Source organism: Lissotriton helveticus, chromosome 5_1, assembly GCF_964261635.1.
Source record: "Lissotriton helveticus chromosome 5_1, aLisHel1.1, whole genome shotgun sequence".
Lineage (NCBI taxonomy): Eukaryota > Metazoa > Chordata > Amphibia > Caudata > Salamandridae > Lissotriton > Lissotriton helveticus.
Window position 1 is genome coordinate 1,024,041,414 of NC_136065.1, and position 16,732 is coordinate 1,024,058,145.

Below are 16,732 nucleotides of genomic sequence, written 5' to 3' on the forward strand. Positions count from 1 at the left end.
CGGTTTAAGAAAATAGTGCTCTGAGGCTGTAATTAAAGCCTACCCAGTAATAACACAAGCAAGAGTGCCTGTCCTTATGGGAGGTTACAAGATGAGACAAGGCAGCATTAACACCTTGGGTGCTCATGACGAGGTCAGCTCGTCATGAGCTACGGCGCTCCGGTGCTCATGACGAGCTGAGCTCGTCATGACCGCGTACGTTCCGTGGAACGCTCGCACGCTGGGCTGATTCCCCTGCTGTGCTGAACGTTCCATGGGAACGGGTGTGGCAGTCATGAGCACCGGAGCGCCGTAGCTCATGACGAGCTGACCTCGTCATGAGCATGAGGGCGCTGTACGCGAACCCCAGCACAGCGGGGGAAATAGCCCCGCACGGAAGGGGTTAAGGAGGGACTACTAAGCCTATTGACAAATGAAAAGCCACAGTTTACAAAGGACAGTGACAGGAGCCAATTAAAAAGATGGGCATAGATTCAAGCCCATACCTGAATACAGCATGCGTCCTGGACCAGTGCATGCGCTGTCCAGGCTCGACCTATAAAGTGTTATTTTTATAATTTTCTTTTCACATTGCTGACATACCTGCATTCATCGGGCACAAGCAGTTCTCAAAGTAGTTACCTTGAACCTGCCTAAGCCAGTTCTCTACAGCTTTTGGCGCGACCCCATTCCCCCCGCCCCCCCACCGCTCCTCCCACCCCTGGATGTCTCAGTCTCTTTCAGAGCAAAAAACAGAAGAGGGACCATGAAGCCTAAGCAGGATAAAGGGAGGGGGAACCACCCACCAGGGTAAAGTAAATCTCGAACAACATGAAAAGGGGAGTTCCCATTATTAAAAAGGACAATTAAGTTCCAATACTAGGCAGAAAAACTCCCACAGAACAGCTAATTATTTTTCAAATGTTTATGTTTTCTAACATTTCATCAAGCGTACAGGGAAAACGCTTTCCCTGTACGCTTGATGAAATGTTGTTATTGTTTGAGTATGTATGTGTGTAGTGGTTTGGTAATGAGTCAGTGGTTGACAGAATGAGTGAATGATTTGTGCGCCATCCTCCATTGCTCGCTGTCTTCTTGGGCTGATGATGTGCCTTTTATGTGTGTTTTTAAAAAAAAATATGAAATCTTATATACAAATGTGATAATTAAATTAATTATGTATTGACCTGAACTATTTATATCTGAGATCTATATATTTTTTCATGAGAATATAAATAAAACATAAAAAATTGAAAAATAATTAGCTGTTCTGTGGGAGTTTTTCTGCCTAGTATTGGAACTTAATTGTCCTTTTTAATAATGGGAACTCCCCTTTTCATGTCAGTCTCTTTCAGACCCGCCCTGGGGTAGTAGTCCTGTGGAGTTCACCAATAAGAAGTGAAATGACTTTACTTCCGGCTTGTCGGTTTATGAAAATGAAACCAGAAAGTGTATTTATTATAAAATGTTATACATTTACAACGTTTTCTAATATAGAAAAGTAAAACATGTATATACAACAACTTTCAAGGATAAAAAAAACATCCTTCTGATTAAAGAAAGGAATCCAAAGGGGAGAAAAATATGTTATTTTAGGAATCATCGTGTTGCTTACAAACTGCCCCTGTGAAACCCGGAATGTGTTTTTTACCTGAGTGGCGATTTTTGTTCTTTGATGTTAATCCAACTAAATATGAGCTTCTTATAGGAATTGGAAATAATTACTTACATTTGTTTCCAAATATTTACAGATTAGAAGATGCATATTTCGGTACCTGTGGACTATGGCAGGGTCTTGTCCTGATGGTGAGGTGGCATCAGCCTGCCTCGGGACAGCAGGGGGTGTCACGAGGCACTATCGGCATGAATATTAACATGGAGATATCCGGTATCTGAAACTGTCTATGTTCACTTCTATCTAGAGAGAACTCTTGGGATTTCTTGTGTCTGTACATGACCTGTACACCGCTGAAAGCTGCACATGATTCTGCACACGCCTGGAACCTGCACGTGATTCTGTACACCCCTGGGACCTGCACGTGATTCTGTACACCCCTGGGACCTGCACATGATTCTGTACACCCCTGGGACCTGCATGTGATTCTGTACACCCTTGGAACCTGCACATGATTCTGCACACGCCTGGAACCTGCACGTGATTCTGTACACCCCTGGGACCTGCACATGATTCTGTACACCCCTGGGACCTGCACGTGATTCTGTACACCCTTGGAACCTGCACATGATTCTGCACACGCCTGGAACCTGCACGTGATTCTGTACACCCCCGGGACCTGCACATTATTCTGCACACACCTGGAGCGTGCACGTGATTCTGTACACCCCTGGGACCTTCACATGATTCTGTACACCCCTGGAACCCGCACATGATTCTGCACACGCCTGGAACCTGCACATGATTGTGCACAAGCCTGGAACCTGCACATGATTTTGCACACCCCTGGGACCTGCACATGATTCTGTACACCCCTGGGACCTGCACATGATTCTGTACACACCTAGAACGTGCACATGATTCTGCACACCCCTGGGACCTGCACATGATTCTGCACATGCCTGGAACCTGCACATGATTCTGTACACCCCTGAGACCTGCACATTATTCTGCACACGCCTGGAACCTGCACGTGATTCTCTACACCCCTGGGACCTGCACATGATTCTGTACACCCCTGGGACCTACGAATGATTCTATACACCCTTGGAACCTGCACGTGATTCTGCACATCCCTGGGACCTGCACGTGATTCTGCACACGCCTGGAACCTGCACATGATTCTGTACACCCCTGGAACCTCCACGTGATTCTGTACACCCCTGGGACCTGCACGCGATTCTGTACACCCCTGGGACCTGCACATGATTCTGTACACCCCTGGGACCTACGAATGATTCTATACACCCTTGGAACCTGCACGTGATTCTGTACATCCCTGGGACCTGCACGTGATTCTGCACACGCCTGGAACCTGCACATGATTCTGTACACCCCTGGGACCTGCACTTGATTCTGCACACCCCTGGAACCTGCACGTGATTTTGTACACCCCTGGGACCTGGGACCTGCAGGCGATTCTGTACACCCCTGGGACCTGCACGTGATTCTGTACACCACTGGGACCTGCCCATGATTCTGTACACACCTAGTACCTGCACATGATTCTGTACACCCCTGGGACCTGCACGTGATTCTGTACACCCCTGGGACCTGCACATGATTCTGTACACACCTAGTACCTGCAAATGATTCTGTACACTCCTGGGACCTGCACATGATTCTGTACACCCCTGGGACCTGCACGTGATTCTGTACACCCCTGGGACCTGCACATGATTCTGTACACCCCTGGGTCCTGCACATGATTCTGTACACACCTAGTACCTGCACATGATTCTGTACACCCCTGGGACCTGCACATGATTCTGTACACCCCTGGGACCTGCACGTGATTTTGTACACCCCTGGGACCTGCACATCATTCTGTACACCCCTGGGTCCTGCACATCATTCTGTACACCCCTGGGGCCTGCACATCATTCTGTACACCCCTGGGACCTGCACATGATTCTGTACACACCTAGAACCTGCACATGATTCTGTACACCCCTGGGGCCTGCACATGATTCTGTACACACCTAGTACCTGCACATGATTCTGCACACCTCTGGGACCTGCACATGATTCTGCACATGCCTGGGACCTGCACATGATTCTGTAGACGACAGCCATCTGCACATTTCTCTGTTGTCCACTAGAGCCTGGGCACGATTCTATGCATCCCCGGACCCTGTACATGAGCCTTTTCACACCTGAATCCTGCACTTGATTCTGTGCACCCCAATTATCTGCACACGATTCTGCACACGTGCGGTACCTACACAGGATGTTTCAGACACATTGCATCTTCAAATGATAGTAGCACTCCAGTAATTTCGGCAGATAACTACTCCATAACCCCTGATAGCTGCTAGTAGTTTTACGCATCCCTGGGAACCCGCATTCTTCCTTGCACCCCTGTCACCTGCACGGCTCTGCACACACCTCTTGCATCTGAAAGTGATCCTGGGCGCCCTGTGCCTTGGCATGATTGCCCTCAGCTCATCCCTGATATTTACAGAACTGTAACATCTGGACGTCATTTTGACAGCCCTGAAGGGCGCCCTCTCCCCACTCTTCGTGGGCTCGGCTGCACCCATTCTCTGCACCCCTCTAGTACTTTCACACCTTCTGCACCAGCAAACAACGCCAGGCAGCCCTGATATTTCGATGTACCCCTGGTGCCTGTGGGTGACGTGGAGGCACCCGCTGCCTGTGGGAAGGTATAGGGCGGCGCTGCGTGGACAGGCGGGTGTCACGCGTGTCATGCAAAAATCTGTGAACAATTGACAATAGGAGGTTGTACATATCCGCACACGCCCATAGGCACCTGTGGGGGTGCACACAGAGTCCCACTGGACCTGCACCTGCGGGTGCCAGTGCTTATGGCGGTCCTGTCCTCCCAGCTGGCCTCTGTACATGTCCCACGCACTCCTCTGGGGGGAGGGGGGGCAGTAGTAGTTGCAGACTGTTCTTGAAAGGTTCACTGCATCGGATTCTGGTCACATCCCACGCTTGCTTGTCTGTGTAAACACCCAGGAGGGATGCACATGTTTACAGGTGTAGGTAGTTGTAGGCACCGTGGGTTGAATGCACAGGACGCCTCGTCAGGGCGCTACATACACGTATTTTCAATAAAAAGCACAGCTGATATCGAAAGGCTATGTTTTTGGAAGGCGCCTTTGTGCCATTAAGTGTGCCCTCCAGGCGCCTGTTTGCCTGTTCATGCAGCCCTTTCATGGATAAAGCTCGGTTGCGTTCATTGAAGGGGGTGGCCGCCCCTGCAGTATCCGCTGCCCGCGGTACGTGTTCATAGGGCTCTCCTCCCGGATCCGCGGACCCCACTCAAGGTCAATGGCGCTCTCAAGGTCAATGATGCGCACTCTCTCCCCCCAGTCAATGCGGCGCTCCAGACAGGCCGAGGGGCGAGGCCCAGCCGGGCAGGCAGTACATGTAGGGGTAGTAGTGGCAGGCCTGGTAGGCGGAGAGGCCGGGCGGGCTGGGCCGGGGCGCCTCCTCCGGGCCCCCCTGCAGCTGGTCGTCGCGCACCAGCACCCGGATGGCCACCCTGCGCGCAGGGCCAGGCCCCACGCAGAGCTGCGCAGCCTTCTGCTTGCGCTTAGTCTTGTAGCGCCGGTTCTGGAACCAGATCTTGACCTGCGTCTCGGTGAGCTTCAGACTGGCCGCCAGGGCGGCCCTCTCGGGCCCGGACAGGTAGCGCTGGAGGCTGAACCGGCGCTCCAGCTCATAGACCTGCGCGTGGGAGAAGGCGGCCCTGGAGCGCTTCTTGGGCGGCCTGGGGAGCCCCGGGGGGCCGCTGCCGTCCGGCCCGTCGCCCAGGTCCATGCAGGGCCCTGCGGAGAGAGGAGAGAAGGGGAGACTGGTTATAGAGTCCGGACACTACACAAGCAATGCATGCGCGCACAGCAGGTATTCAACAGGAATGACCAGGAATTAAGATATGTCAATTTCACCAGATTCAAAATTCTGCAAAGGAAGGCACGTGAACTGAGAATTAAAGAGTTTTTATACCCTTTCATCACCCAAAACTACAGACTGTTCCATTCTTTCTACTTGTGGTATGGCAGTATATATAGTACATTTGACCTTTGTGTGCTTCGCGATAGCTGCACATTTGTTTACTGAACTGTTGGTGCACACAAACCTGCAAAAACAGAATATCACCTAATACTGGGATAACAAAGGTGCACGGTTGCAAGCCGATGGAAAGCGCTGCTAAAAGGCATCGAAATACAACAATAGGGGTAGAGACGGGGATCGGGCGTACTTCGGGAGATTTATAGCATGCTGTAGTTTTTACATTTGTGGATTAAAAGATGTGTGTCCAGTGCCCTTCAGACTGACCTCTGCTCCGGGTCTCCACTGACACCGCCGTGTCACAAACCTAATCAAACACCCTGCCTGCCCCGCACTGTACTGAAAACTAATGCCACACAATAAAAAATAAAACAATATTCGCACGACAGAGTTAGTCATTATTTTTGAAGGAAGTCTTTCAAACCTTCCAAATATAACACATTTTCTTATTTTTTTATTATTTTTTTAAACTATATTTTGAAATAACTTCTTTCGAAATAAAACATATCTTCAAGCGGTATTTTTTTTATGTTATTACGACTATAATGATTGAAATGCACATAATAGGTTCGTACTTTCACTACTGTTTAAAAGTGCAATCGTATCGCGTTCAATTATTGTGTATATAAAATGCAATTCACTGTTTAACCTGTAAATTATTCCCCGTAGGAAGCTCAGATGGGACAGACGTATAGAGTCATTCTGCAGTTTAACAAACGGACCAAAAATCATTACATTTCTGTACCAGTGCCTTTTATTTCTAGAGTCGCGAGAGCGCCACACCACTACCATCGTGGCCTATTCAACAGGGCACCGGGAACCGGCAGACATAGAGTTAATCGATGATGCGCATTTTCAATGGCAGGTCGTACAAGGGCAAATGTATTCCACTTCGAGAGAGTACGGGAAAGCCTTTTAGGCCTAGTACTTCATGAGAGTGTTAAAAGGGAGGGTATGTGTAACTCACTAATAATTACACCGAATCACAAATCATTTCATGTTAACTTTACCCACAACTCTTCCAAATGATGGGCCTTTAATTCGCATAATGGTTTGTAGCAACCCGACTAAAGGGCCCGTGTAGATGCTGGAACAATCTTCTAAATAATTTTAACCTTGACGAACCCTCTCTCCTAGCTTTGCTTAGCATCGTCCAGCTTTTTATGTGGGCGCCAGTCTTTATTGGCAGAGGCGGCCCGCACTATTTAACACCTTCAGGTATATTTTTTCGCTCTAAAATGAGTTCTTGGATCCGTTGTGACGGATTATTGGGTTGATTTTCTAGCCTAAAAACGCGAAGCTCAGTTACCTCATGCAACACCCTCACACAGCGCGCTCTCACCCACACAAACTCACACATATACACAACTGCACCAACAGACGCACGACACACAGATACTGACCCCCACACAAGCATACTCAGACAGACGCACAATCAAACACTAAACCAATAATATAATCAAAGCCGGAGGCACGTTCGGACTGGCCTCAAGGCAGGGCCTTGGAATTGTACGATTATATGGAACTATACGATTGTGCAGTGATTTTCGCATTTTTATAGATGTGCCACATAATCCATCATCTGCTGACTAATCTGCTGATTTTGACAACATTTTTTAAGGGGTTCAAAAGTTGCTAAAACACGTAATGATATGTGTTGCCATGCAGTGGTAGGCCCTTTGCAAAGATGGACTGCTCACCTTTCTGTAGCTTATTGCTGTGTTTTGGGTATTAAACTGCTAGTAGTGAGATTCAACCAATGCCCTCACAGTGCTAATAAGTTTAAAAATGATAAAATAAATAATACTATCCCAAAATGTCCTTTATAATGCTGCACAATTTTCCTTTCCTTGACACATAATTTGGCCCTCCCCTGCCGCATAATTCCAGGGGCCCTGTCGAAGGGTAATCAGAAAGTGTCCGATGGGATAGTTTAACAGGTCAGCGGGTAGGCCGTTTTTTTTTAACTGTTTGGGCCGTGTTTTAATGTTTGGTGGAACGCTTTTTTTGGTTAATTTCACTTATATTACTACAAACATTGCTTGCAGCAGGCCGAAAATCTTGCCTCTCCATAGCCTTGCAAAAAACTTACACTGCGTGTGGTTAAAAACTGCCCCGCTTTGCAAATGCGGGACACTGTTTTAAGTAACTGATTCGCTAATGGTTTCCACTTTTATTGTGGTGCCTGGGCCTAGCCTCTGTTGTAGGCCTGCCCTGACCACAAATACAGATATTCATAGACAGAGACCCGGTCGGTCACAGGTACGAAGACCCACACACTCTCATACAGAGACAGACACAGACACTTGTTAATACCGACAAACGCCACATCACATAAATAACTAAACAAGAGGAATCACATCCGCATGCAGATACCTAGGCGGCGCTCCGTGAAGAAACACCAACAAATACGAAATACATAGATACTCGCGGGCGCGCACACATACACGCACTGGCACCTATACTAGTCAACGGAGAGATACACACAGTAGCAGAGTAAGACATGAAGTCTCGCGCTGGTCACTCGCTGGAACACACAGGCACACAGCTGGAAATACAGCTGTGTACAGACGCACCAATAATCAAGCACAATCACAGTCAAAAACACACAGTCACACAACACGGCCATACGCAGATACACCACGCACAGCATCCACGCACACGCAGTCAGACATCCAAATACAATGAGAGAACCACATAATCCCGCAAAGACACATACAATCGGCCACTAAAACATGACTTGTTTTCCACCAGCGTCCCAAGGGCCGTGAACCTCACACAGTTGATGAAAGGCGGGCCTGTGCCTCAGAAGCCGGCCGTGAAGAAGGGCGCGTTATTTCCACACGCAGATGCTGGAGGCCAGGCCACTCGGGGCCAGGAAGGACGTCACCGACACCGGGTTGTTTCTTAGCGCCCTGAGTCCTGGTGTCTTGCCGCCTGCCTTGCTTGCTTACCAGGATGGAGGCGCACTGAGGTCCCCCCGCCTCTCACCTCCGCATCACTGCCTCTCACTCCACAGAGAACAGCCACGCTTCGTGCACAAACTCCGACACCCTGATTCCTACTGTACCTGCTCAATGACGTGTTATTTTGCGAAGGGTCCTCAGATGTCCCTTCCTTTACCACTAGATAATGTCCCAGACAATCGTCTAACCCCTTCCCCCGCTGCTTGTCGTCCCATCGACGACACAGCAGCGAGGGTTGCATGCGCCCCTTGAATGCATTTATGTCTTAATGGTGACTTTATTGAAGCCACACGCAGCTTTCTATGATGTGGCTAGTGATGTTATAGGGCTGGTTATTATGCCGCTAAACACAGAGGGGCAAATATACAATCCCATTGCGCCAATTTTGCGCCATTTTCCCCATGTTAAAAGTGGCGCAAAAGTGGCGCAAGGGACTTGTAAATCTGCCCAGAGAGTTATAATCATAGAGACACTCACTAACGTCCTCGAGACACACACACACACACAACGAGAATAAGATTCTGGGGGCGCTGCTCCTCCCCCTAAAAGGATGGATCAATAACATCCAGACGAGGTAGCGCCCCATCCATCCCCATGCATGCCTGCACCCCGCGCCCCACTCTACCTGTGTCCGGATCGCCCTCGGCGGGGTCCCAGGGAGGCTCTTCGGCCCCGGACTCTGAGCTCCTCTTCTTCCAGCGCTCCGGGCTCTCGGGGGGCAGCAGCCAGGCCCCCTCCCTCTCCTCTCCTGAGAGTTTCTCTTGGGGGTCCGAGGTGTGCTCTGTGGTCCCCAGCGGCAGTTTCCGCAGGGCGCCCCCTCTCTCCTCCCTGCCATCAGCGGGCAGCTCGCCCCGTGGTTCCCCGGCCTCCCCCTCCGAGCCCCGGCTCAGGATGTCCTTGATGCGGAAAGACGTGATGCAGGCGGCGCGGTGCGACATGTTACCGCATCCCCGGCGGAGCCCCCGAGCCCTGCCCCGGAGCCGAGCGAGCGCAGGGTCCCTCCCGGCCCTGCGGCAGGAGCGAGGTGCGGCCAGTCACCCTGCTGGTATGTGCTGTGGAGTCATGTGTGGAGGGGAGGGCCGCTGCGGGTGGGGGAGTGGACGCCGGGGGTGACTCACTTTAGGAATCCATCCGCCTCAGGTGCACGGGGGCACCGCCCAGACTGCACCGACCCCGCTCAGCAGCACCTCCAGAGCCCCTCTGGACTTGAAATGGAGCCCGCGTAACCCTCCGACCCTTCTCTTGCAGTCCTCGGAAGGAGGCGGGGAGGATGGGAGGCTCGAGGAAGAGGGGGGTGGAAGAGGGGGGTGGACGAGAGAGGACACTCACGTTAGGAACCCAGCCCTGGAGCCAGCTGCGTCTCTGGGACAGGGGGGCACCGCCCACACTGGCACAGGACTCCCCTCACTGGACCACTTGAGCCCATTCTAGACTGAGACCCTCGCCCCATCCCAACTGCCCTCCTGAGCCGGCTCCTGGAGTCCAAGACAGCCGGAGGGAGGCCAGCTTCGGATCCATGGGGTGCCCCACAAAACCCGCGGTGGCCCTCTAAGGGCGCTGTAAGCCCCTTCTGGCAAGCTCACGGGACTTTTTTTTGCCAGAGTCCCTAAAATTCAAGTCCCCCTGACTTTAACCTGGTGAGTCCACCCATACAAAACCTGCCCCCATTTAGGGGCGTTCGTTAACAAGTTTGACCCCAGAAGCAGGTTAACTTTGTTAAACTTTCTTGGGTAACCACATTCACCCCCACCCCCCTTGACTAGGCCCAAGAAAGCACTGAATGAGACACAGAGTCCAGCCCACTCAATTGTTTTAGCACAGACACAATTTAGTTCAATATAAGGTTGGATAGAGGTGGGACCCTGTAGGAAGCTGCCTCTTTATGTGATATACCAAAATGAGGTATGGTGTGCAAAGAGCCAGGGGTTCCCTTATGAGTGGACAGGGGCTTGCACCAGCAATCCTGAGGTGCTCTTCTAGGGGTAGTGTGGCCGTGCAGCTTTAGGCTTATCAGAGAGGAGTGTTGGACATCTGCACAATCACACAATAGTCAATAAATGATGCACACTACCAAATAATGAGATCCACACCATTTATAAAAAAAAACACACATCTTTATATGTGGTTAGTCACCAGAATCAATACAATCAGGTAAGTACATTTTGCAAGAGAAATACTTTTACTTGCATTTTTTGGAAGCTGCAATGTTATCCTATGGGAGGGAAAACAAGTATGGCAATCAGGTACAGTACAGTGACTTACTAGACAAATCTCCTGGACTTGAGGTGAGTATGGGGCAAGGTCCAAGGAAGCACCCGCAGGTCACCTCCAGCGGCACTAGGGTGGTTGGGTGCAGTGGTGCAATCAGCGTCAGGTGACCAATTAGTCCCCATTTTCCAGGAGACTTATCCCCATTAGCCTATGGGGATTGGTGTCCTGGAAAAGAGGCTGCAGGCTTCAACTAGGGGGCCAGTCAGCCTAAACCAACAGGTTCAAGTCATGCGATGCTAGGGGACACTGGTGGTCTACTTCTGCTCGGACTGGGGTGGCCAGGGCAGAGAGTTTTTGAGGTGTTGGGTTTCTTCTTCCGGGAGCACTCAAGGTTGAGGGTGGCCTGCAAACAGAGGCGGCAGGCGATTTCGAGGAGTTCACGAGGGGTGAAGCCAAAGTGCACTCTTTCTCTGGAGGGCTTGGGGACCACACCCACAACAGAGTCCTGGAGGTACTTCTTGGGGTGCCTGCATGATGTAAGGGAGCAGTTCCACTGCTCGACAAGCATTCTTGAGTCTTTTTTTGAAGGCAGGCCTTCCTCCCAAGCTTTGGAGGCACAACAGCTGCAGGACGAGATGTCTTTGGCACAGATTTGATGGGGAACAGTAGACAGGGGTGTAGGGTTGGTGCAGAGTCAGTTGTTCTTTTTCAGTCTTCTGGTTTCACAGCTCTTCAGTGTCCTTCTTCTTCTTAAGTTGTCAGGATCTGATTTTCTGGTGCCATGGCCTCCCCTAAATTGTGAATTTAGGGGCTTTAGGGGATTGTAGGGTAGTAGCCAATAGGCTACCTACCCCTGGGACCACTATGGCTCCTATGTGGGAAGTGGGCCTAACACTGTCCCTGTCCCAATGTTCCTAAGGGCTAACTCTGAAAAGTTGCCTCCACTTCAGGTAGCCCACTTTAGGGTGGTACTGGCCTGGGGGTGGAGACGCCTATCTGACTTGCTAATTTTCCCTCCTGTCCAGGTGCCAAAAGGCTCTGGACAAAGGGGATCAGCTTCCTCTCCTGTGAGTGAAGCCAGATTCACATACAAATGTAGGTGGGCTTTTTGAAGCTCCTCTGCCTTGGAATGCTAATCTGCAATCAAATTTAGGGAGGGCGTGTAAGCACCCTCTGCCAGAGCAGGCTTGGTCTCTGGCCTCTTCAGAGCAATGGCCCTCACCCATAGGGGTCAGAAACTTCTCTCTGGAGGCAGGCTGGCGGAAACCAGTCTGTCAGCACACCAGTAGCTTAAAGGTTTTCAGGGGGCACCTCAACAGTGCCCTCTGTGTGCATGTATCAATAAATCCAACACTGACAGTGTGGGTTTATTCAGCCTCGGCCCGTGTAGGGAGTTCCGGTGGGGCAGAAAGGCGGGGCGGGGGAGGGGCAGGGTGGGGGGTGCTAAAAAACCTAATATGGATAATTGGAGGTAAGTAAACAATGTAATAAATAAAACAAATTTTGTAGCGCACCCTGCATCGCAAAATGCGATGCAGCACGCGCTACAAAATTCGTGAAAAGTGAAAAGATCGACGGTGAAACACACAGCAGATGAAATGCAACAAGTGTGGCAAGCTCAACTGACTGAACTCTAGATGAGCTTCAGCCATAAGAAAATGGTCAACCTTATGATTCACTGTGCAGAACGGGATTGGGCAACAGACACATGGCTACAGAACTCATCGGGCCGGGTCGGATGACACCTGGGAGGCGTCCTGTGACTCTGCCTGATGGACCATGGACCAGATGGTCTCCCTCTTGGCCCAACATCAATAGAGGTTGCTCCAATTGGGAGGAGGTAGAGTTTGTTTATATTAGTAAATCATTTTTGGGGAAAATGGCAGATCACACCACCACTCAACAACACCTTTGTGATACAACATGCCTTACCCCCTCCTACAAAAGGAACATTTGCCATGCGCCATGACCACCAGCAGGGTCACACAGTATGGAAATCTCCGCACACCCTGGTGAATCCTTAGCTTGAATACCTGGGGCCTCAATGCCCCAGCAAAATGCGGGACTTTACTATTTATGCTCAAAGTCTCCGAATGTAAAATGTGGCTCTTACAAGAGACCAATCTACTAAAAAAAATTTGGGCTGGCTGTACACCCTGGTTCACATGACAGATTCTGTCTTCTGGCCCAGACAAAAGGGGAGGGAGAGCGATAGTATGGTCAGTAAGTTTAAAGGCAAAATATTATCCACTATCGCCGAAATGCCAGGTAGGATGTTAGCTGTACAACTATCACAAAAGCCACCACATTTACATTTTGCAAAATGTATGCTCCTGACGATAACCAGAAGAGTTTCTTCTGTGAGGCTATCTCTCAGACCTTGACGACCCAAGACAGCGAAGTACTCATAGGAGGGGATTACAATTTGGTGATGGATGCAGACCTCTATCAATCAGCACAGTGTGGGACAGAGAGGAGCTCTCTCAGATGTAGAGTTAGGCTTGAGGATCTAGGGCTAGTACATATATGGTGAACACACCATCCCACCACTAGAGACACCCTGTTTTTTTCTCAGCGTCACACCAGACATATGCTAAATTGGGCTACTACCACCAAGGGTAGTTCAGGCTGATATCAGGGTTATCTCCCTCTCTGACCATGCTCCTGTACGTCTCTTCTCATGAGACTTAGATGAACCCCCTTGACTAAAACACTGGCAGCTAAATGACAGTATCCTAAAAGGACAGGATGTTTTAGAGTCTGTCCTCAACCATATCCCTGCCTATCTAGCGGAGAATGAAGGATCGATCTCCCAAAGTGCTTCATGTTGGGACTCTCTTAAGGCAGTCTTGAGGGGTAAATTTATTGTAACTGCAGCTCAAATCAACGCGGATAGGAGGGCAAATTGAAGGCAATTAAAGAGGACAAGGAGCGACCTCGAGGTCCAGAAAAAACTCTCAGGCTCCCGGAAGGTGTGACGTCTACTCACAGCAGCTAGGCAACAGCTCAAAGTAATGGGTAAGGAGGCCATAGTGTAAACTCTGTTACACAATAAACATAGATACTACTCTCGGGGCGACAATGAAGGTAAATTACTGGCTTGCAAACTAAGGGTCAAACAGTAGAGAGACAACATGACTTGTGTCACTACTCACACAGGAGGCACACCTTGCCCCCCAGAGCAGATAGAGGAGGCATTTCAACAAAATCATATTTTGTGCCTCTGACCTGTCATTTACTGGAACAATACAGAGTTATCTGGCTTTGATCCCATTGCTGCACCTCACAGCACAACAATCGGACACGCTAGAAAAAGATATATTGGTATATGAAGTCATAACTAGCATATCCAACCTACACACCGGGAAAGCCCTCACCACATATTGGTTCACATCAGCCTTCTGCAAGACATTCTGTCCACAACTAGCTCCCCCACTGACCAAGCTTTACAATATCTTCACAGACGCCTCAGTGCTTACCCCACAATGTAGGCAGCTGAAATTACAGTTAGATATAAACCAGGCAAAGACCCCACTGCATGCGCCTCATACTGCCCTACCCCCCTTCTTAACATAGATGTGAAGATTTTCATGGACATCCTAGACTTGATAATTGGCTACTTATATACAGGACCTAGTGGGCCTGGATCAGATAGGAATCATCATGGAGAGAGGATGCCCCGACAACTCAAAACCCATACTACAAATTATGGACAAAACCATGTGATTCAAAATACCAGCCTTCCCACTATTTATTGAAACTGAGACAGGGGTTCAAAGGCCCTATCTCCTGGATATCCTCAACAAGGGTAGGATGGGAACCAAGTTTCAGAAATTTGTGTTTAGCGGCTACCAGAGACCTGAAGCAAGGATACGGGTAAACGGCACAACCTCAGATCCCATCAAGAGACAGAGGGGAATGTGACTGGGTTACCTCCTGCCCCTGCTACAATTTTCCCTTTGTATGGAATGTCTAGCCTAGACGATCCACAGGAAACCCCTGATTATACGGTAGTCAGGTTTCGTAAAACCGAGCACCATATTGCACTCTCTGCGGATGACGTTCTTTTGACGCTAACAAACCCGATGACCATGTTTCCGGCCTTGCTCCTTGAACCCTGATGTAAGTTCGACTTTACATGAGAGTTTAAGGTGAACATGCAGAAATCAGAAATCTTTTGTCTTAATATACTCAGGCAACAACAAGCTACCATCCAAAAACAATCCCCCTTCTCCTCGGTACCCTGGCACATCACATACTTCGGCATTAAAACCTGCTCCATGGTGGGACACACAGCCAACATAATTACTCCACACAGCCCACAGGGACCTGCAGAGTTGGTGGATGACTGGGCACTCATACATGGGCCACATAGCACTCGTTAGGATGACCCTACTACAGAAAATACAATATTCAATGCTGACTCTCCCCCTCCAATCACCAGGGAGCATACTCTTTGCCTTACAACCTCTGATAGAGGGGTTTATCTGGAAAGGGAAAAGGTACACATGTCTAAACAAAAGCAATATGCCTCCTCAGATGAGGAAGGAGAAGGAAACCCCTCACTCTGGTATTACTATACACAGCTGCCCAAATGCAATAGGGACACTGTAAAACCTCTGAGAAACACTGGTGCTTTATGGAACAGTCAGTTGCAAGGAATCCATGGCCAGGAGACATAAACCATGGGGATTATATAGCTTGCTGATCTTGTAGAATACATTGTTTGCCTGGGACGGCGTCACACTCCTCCTGGGCCTGTCATCTACAGCATCACCAATGGCCCGTACAATAAGCAACCTTGAGTTCCCACTAGCCAGGGATGGCATTGCCTTCTTGGAAGCTTGTGAATTGCAAAGGAATAGGAGAACTTTTTTGACCAAGAGTGCTACAGTCCTTTGATCTACTGAAAAGGGATTTTGTACCTACTAGAGAAAGAAAATCTGTCATTGGGTGACTGACAATGCGATGTGGAAATTCACAGCATACCCTATGAGAAATGGCTCATTACCAAATCTAATAGCATACACTTGGTCTCAGATCTGCATAAACTACTTCAAAAAGCATTCCCTTCCCCACGCTCGGAAGCGCAAATATTATGGGTAAAACAATTTGGACACACTCTTTCAGATAAGTAGTGGGAGGGCCAGATTTAATCATACATGCACAACAGCAACTAGTGCTGTTAGAAGGGAAGCCATGGCTACAATCATACACTATGGGTAGTATAACCCCACCCGAGTACTTACTGTGGCCCAAAGCAGGTCCTCTAAGTGTTGGAGGGGATGCGGCTCAACAGGCACCCTCATAAGTCTCCATTGACACAGTCCCAAGCTTCAGCCATATTGGACGCATCATCAACGAAAAGTTTCACACTGACGTACCACCATTCCTAGCCTACGCTATTCTGGAGTTACCCAACATTCTCACATTCCCACTGCACTCGCACTGTGGGAAGGATATGCCCTGGCCTTGGAGGCAGCAGAACAAGCCATTTTGGCCCTGTGAGGCAAGAGCAATGAGTATGGAGCGTGGCTCCACCGCCTCTGGAACATACCGGGGTCAGAAAAGATCTCAGCTACGTTTGAGGTGAAAGAAAGAACATTTGAGAAAATCTGAGGGTCGTGCATAAGCTTAAGGAGGAATATAGGGAGCTCACATGTCCCATGTAATTACTGGTATTCCGCCTCACAGATTTAGATATCCATGCCTAATGGCGTGGGACACACCTGCATGCGCCATAAGGACGAAGAGAGTCACAAAACGCCCACTGGTGAGATACCTAGATGTGATGGTAGGACGACCATACCACGCATAACAGACAGAGGGTGGTGGGGGGGTGATTGTTTCGAGGGAAGGA

General features: G+C 49.5%; 1 protein-coding gene across 1 annotated transcript; it reads right to left on the reverse strand.

Annotated features, from left to right (window-relative positions):
* Nucleotides 1–1,397: 1,397 nt before the first annotated feature.
* LOC144755071 (homeobox protein zampogna-like) lies at nucleotides 1,398–9,854 on the reverse strand. The gene is made up of 2 exons (XM_078643555.1): nucleotides 9,287–9,854; nucleotides 1,398–5,451 (listed from the first exon to the last, which is right to left on the reverse strand). The coding sequence occupies exons 1-2, from the start codon at nucleotides 9,597–9,599 to the stop codon at nucleotides 4,994–4,996; spliced, it is 771 nt and encodes a 256-aa protein (XP_078499681.1). The 5' UTR covers nucleotides 9,600–9,854; the 3' UTR covers nucleotides 1,398–4,993.
* Between the last annotated feature and the right edge of the window lie 6,878 nt (nucleotides 9,855–16,732).

Coding starts and splice junctions, on each gene's coding strand:
- LOC144755071 (XM_078643555.1), bottom strand. CDS start 9,599: ATGTCGCACCGCGCCGCCTGCATCACGTCTTTCCGCATCAAGGACATC. Junction 5,452..9,286: donor CGAGGGCGATCCGGACACAG/GTAGAGTGGGGC, acceptor CTCTCTCCGCAG/GGCCCTGCATGGACCTGGGC.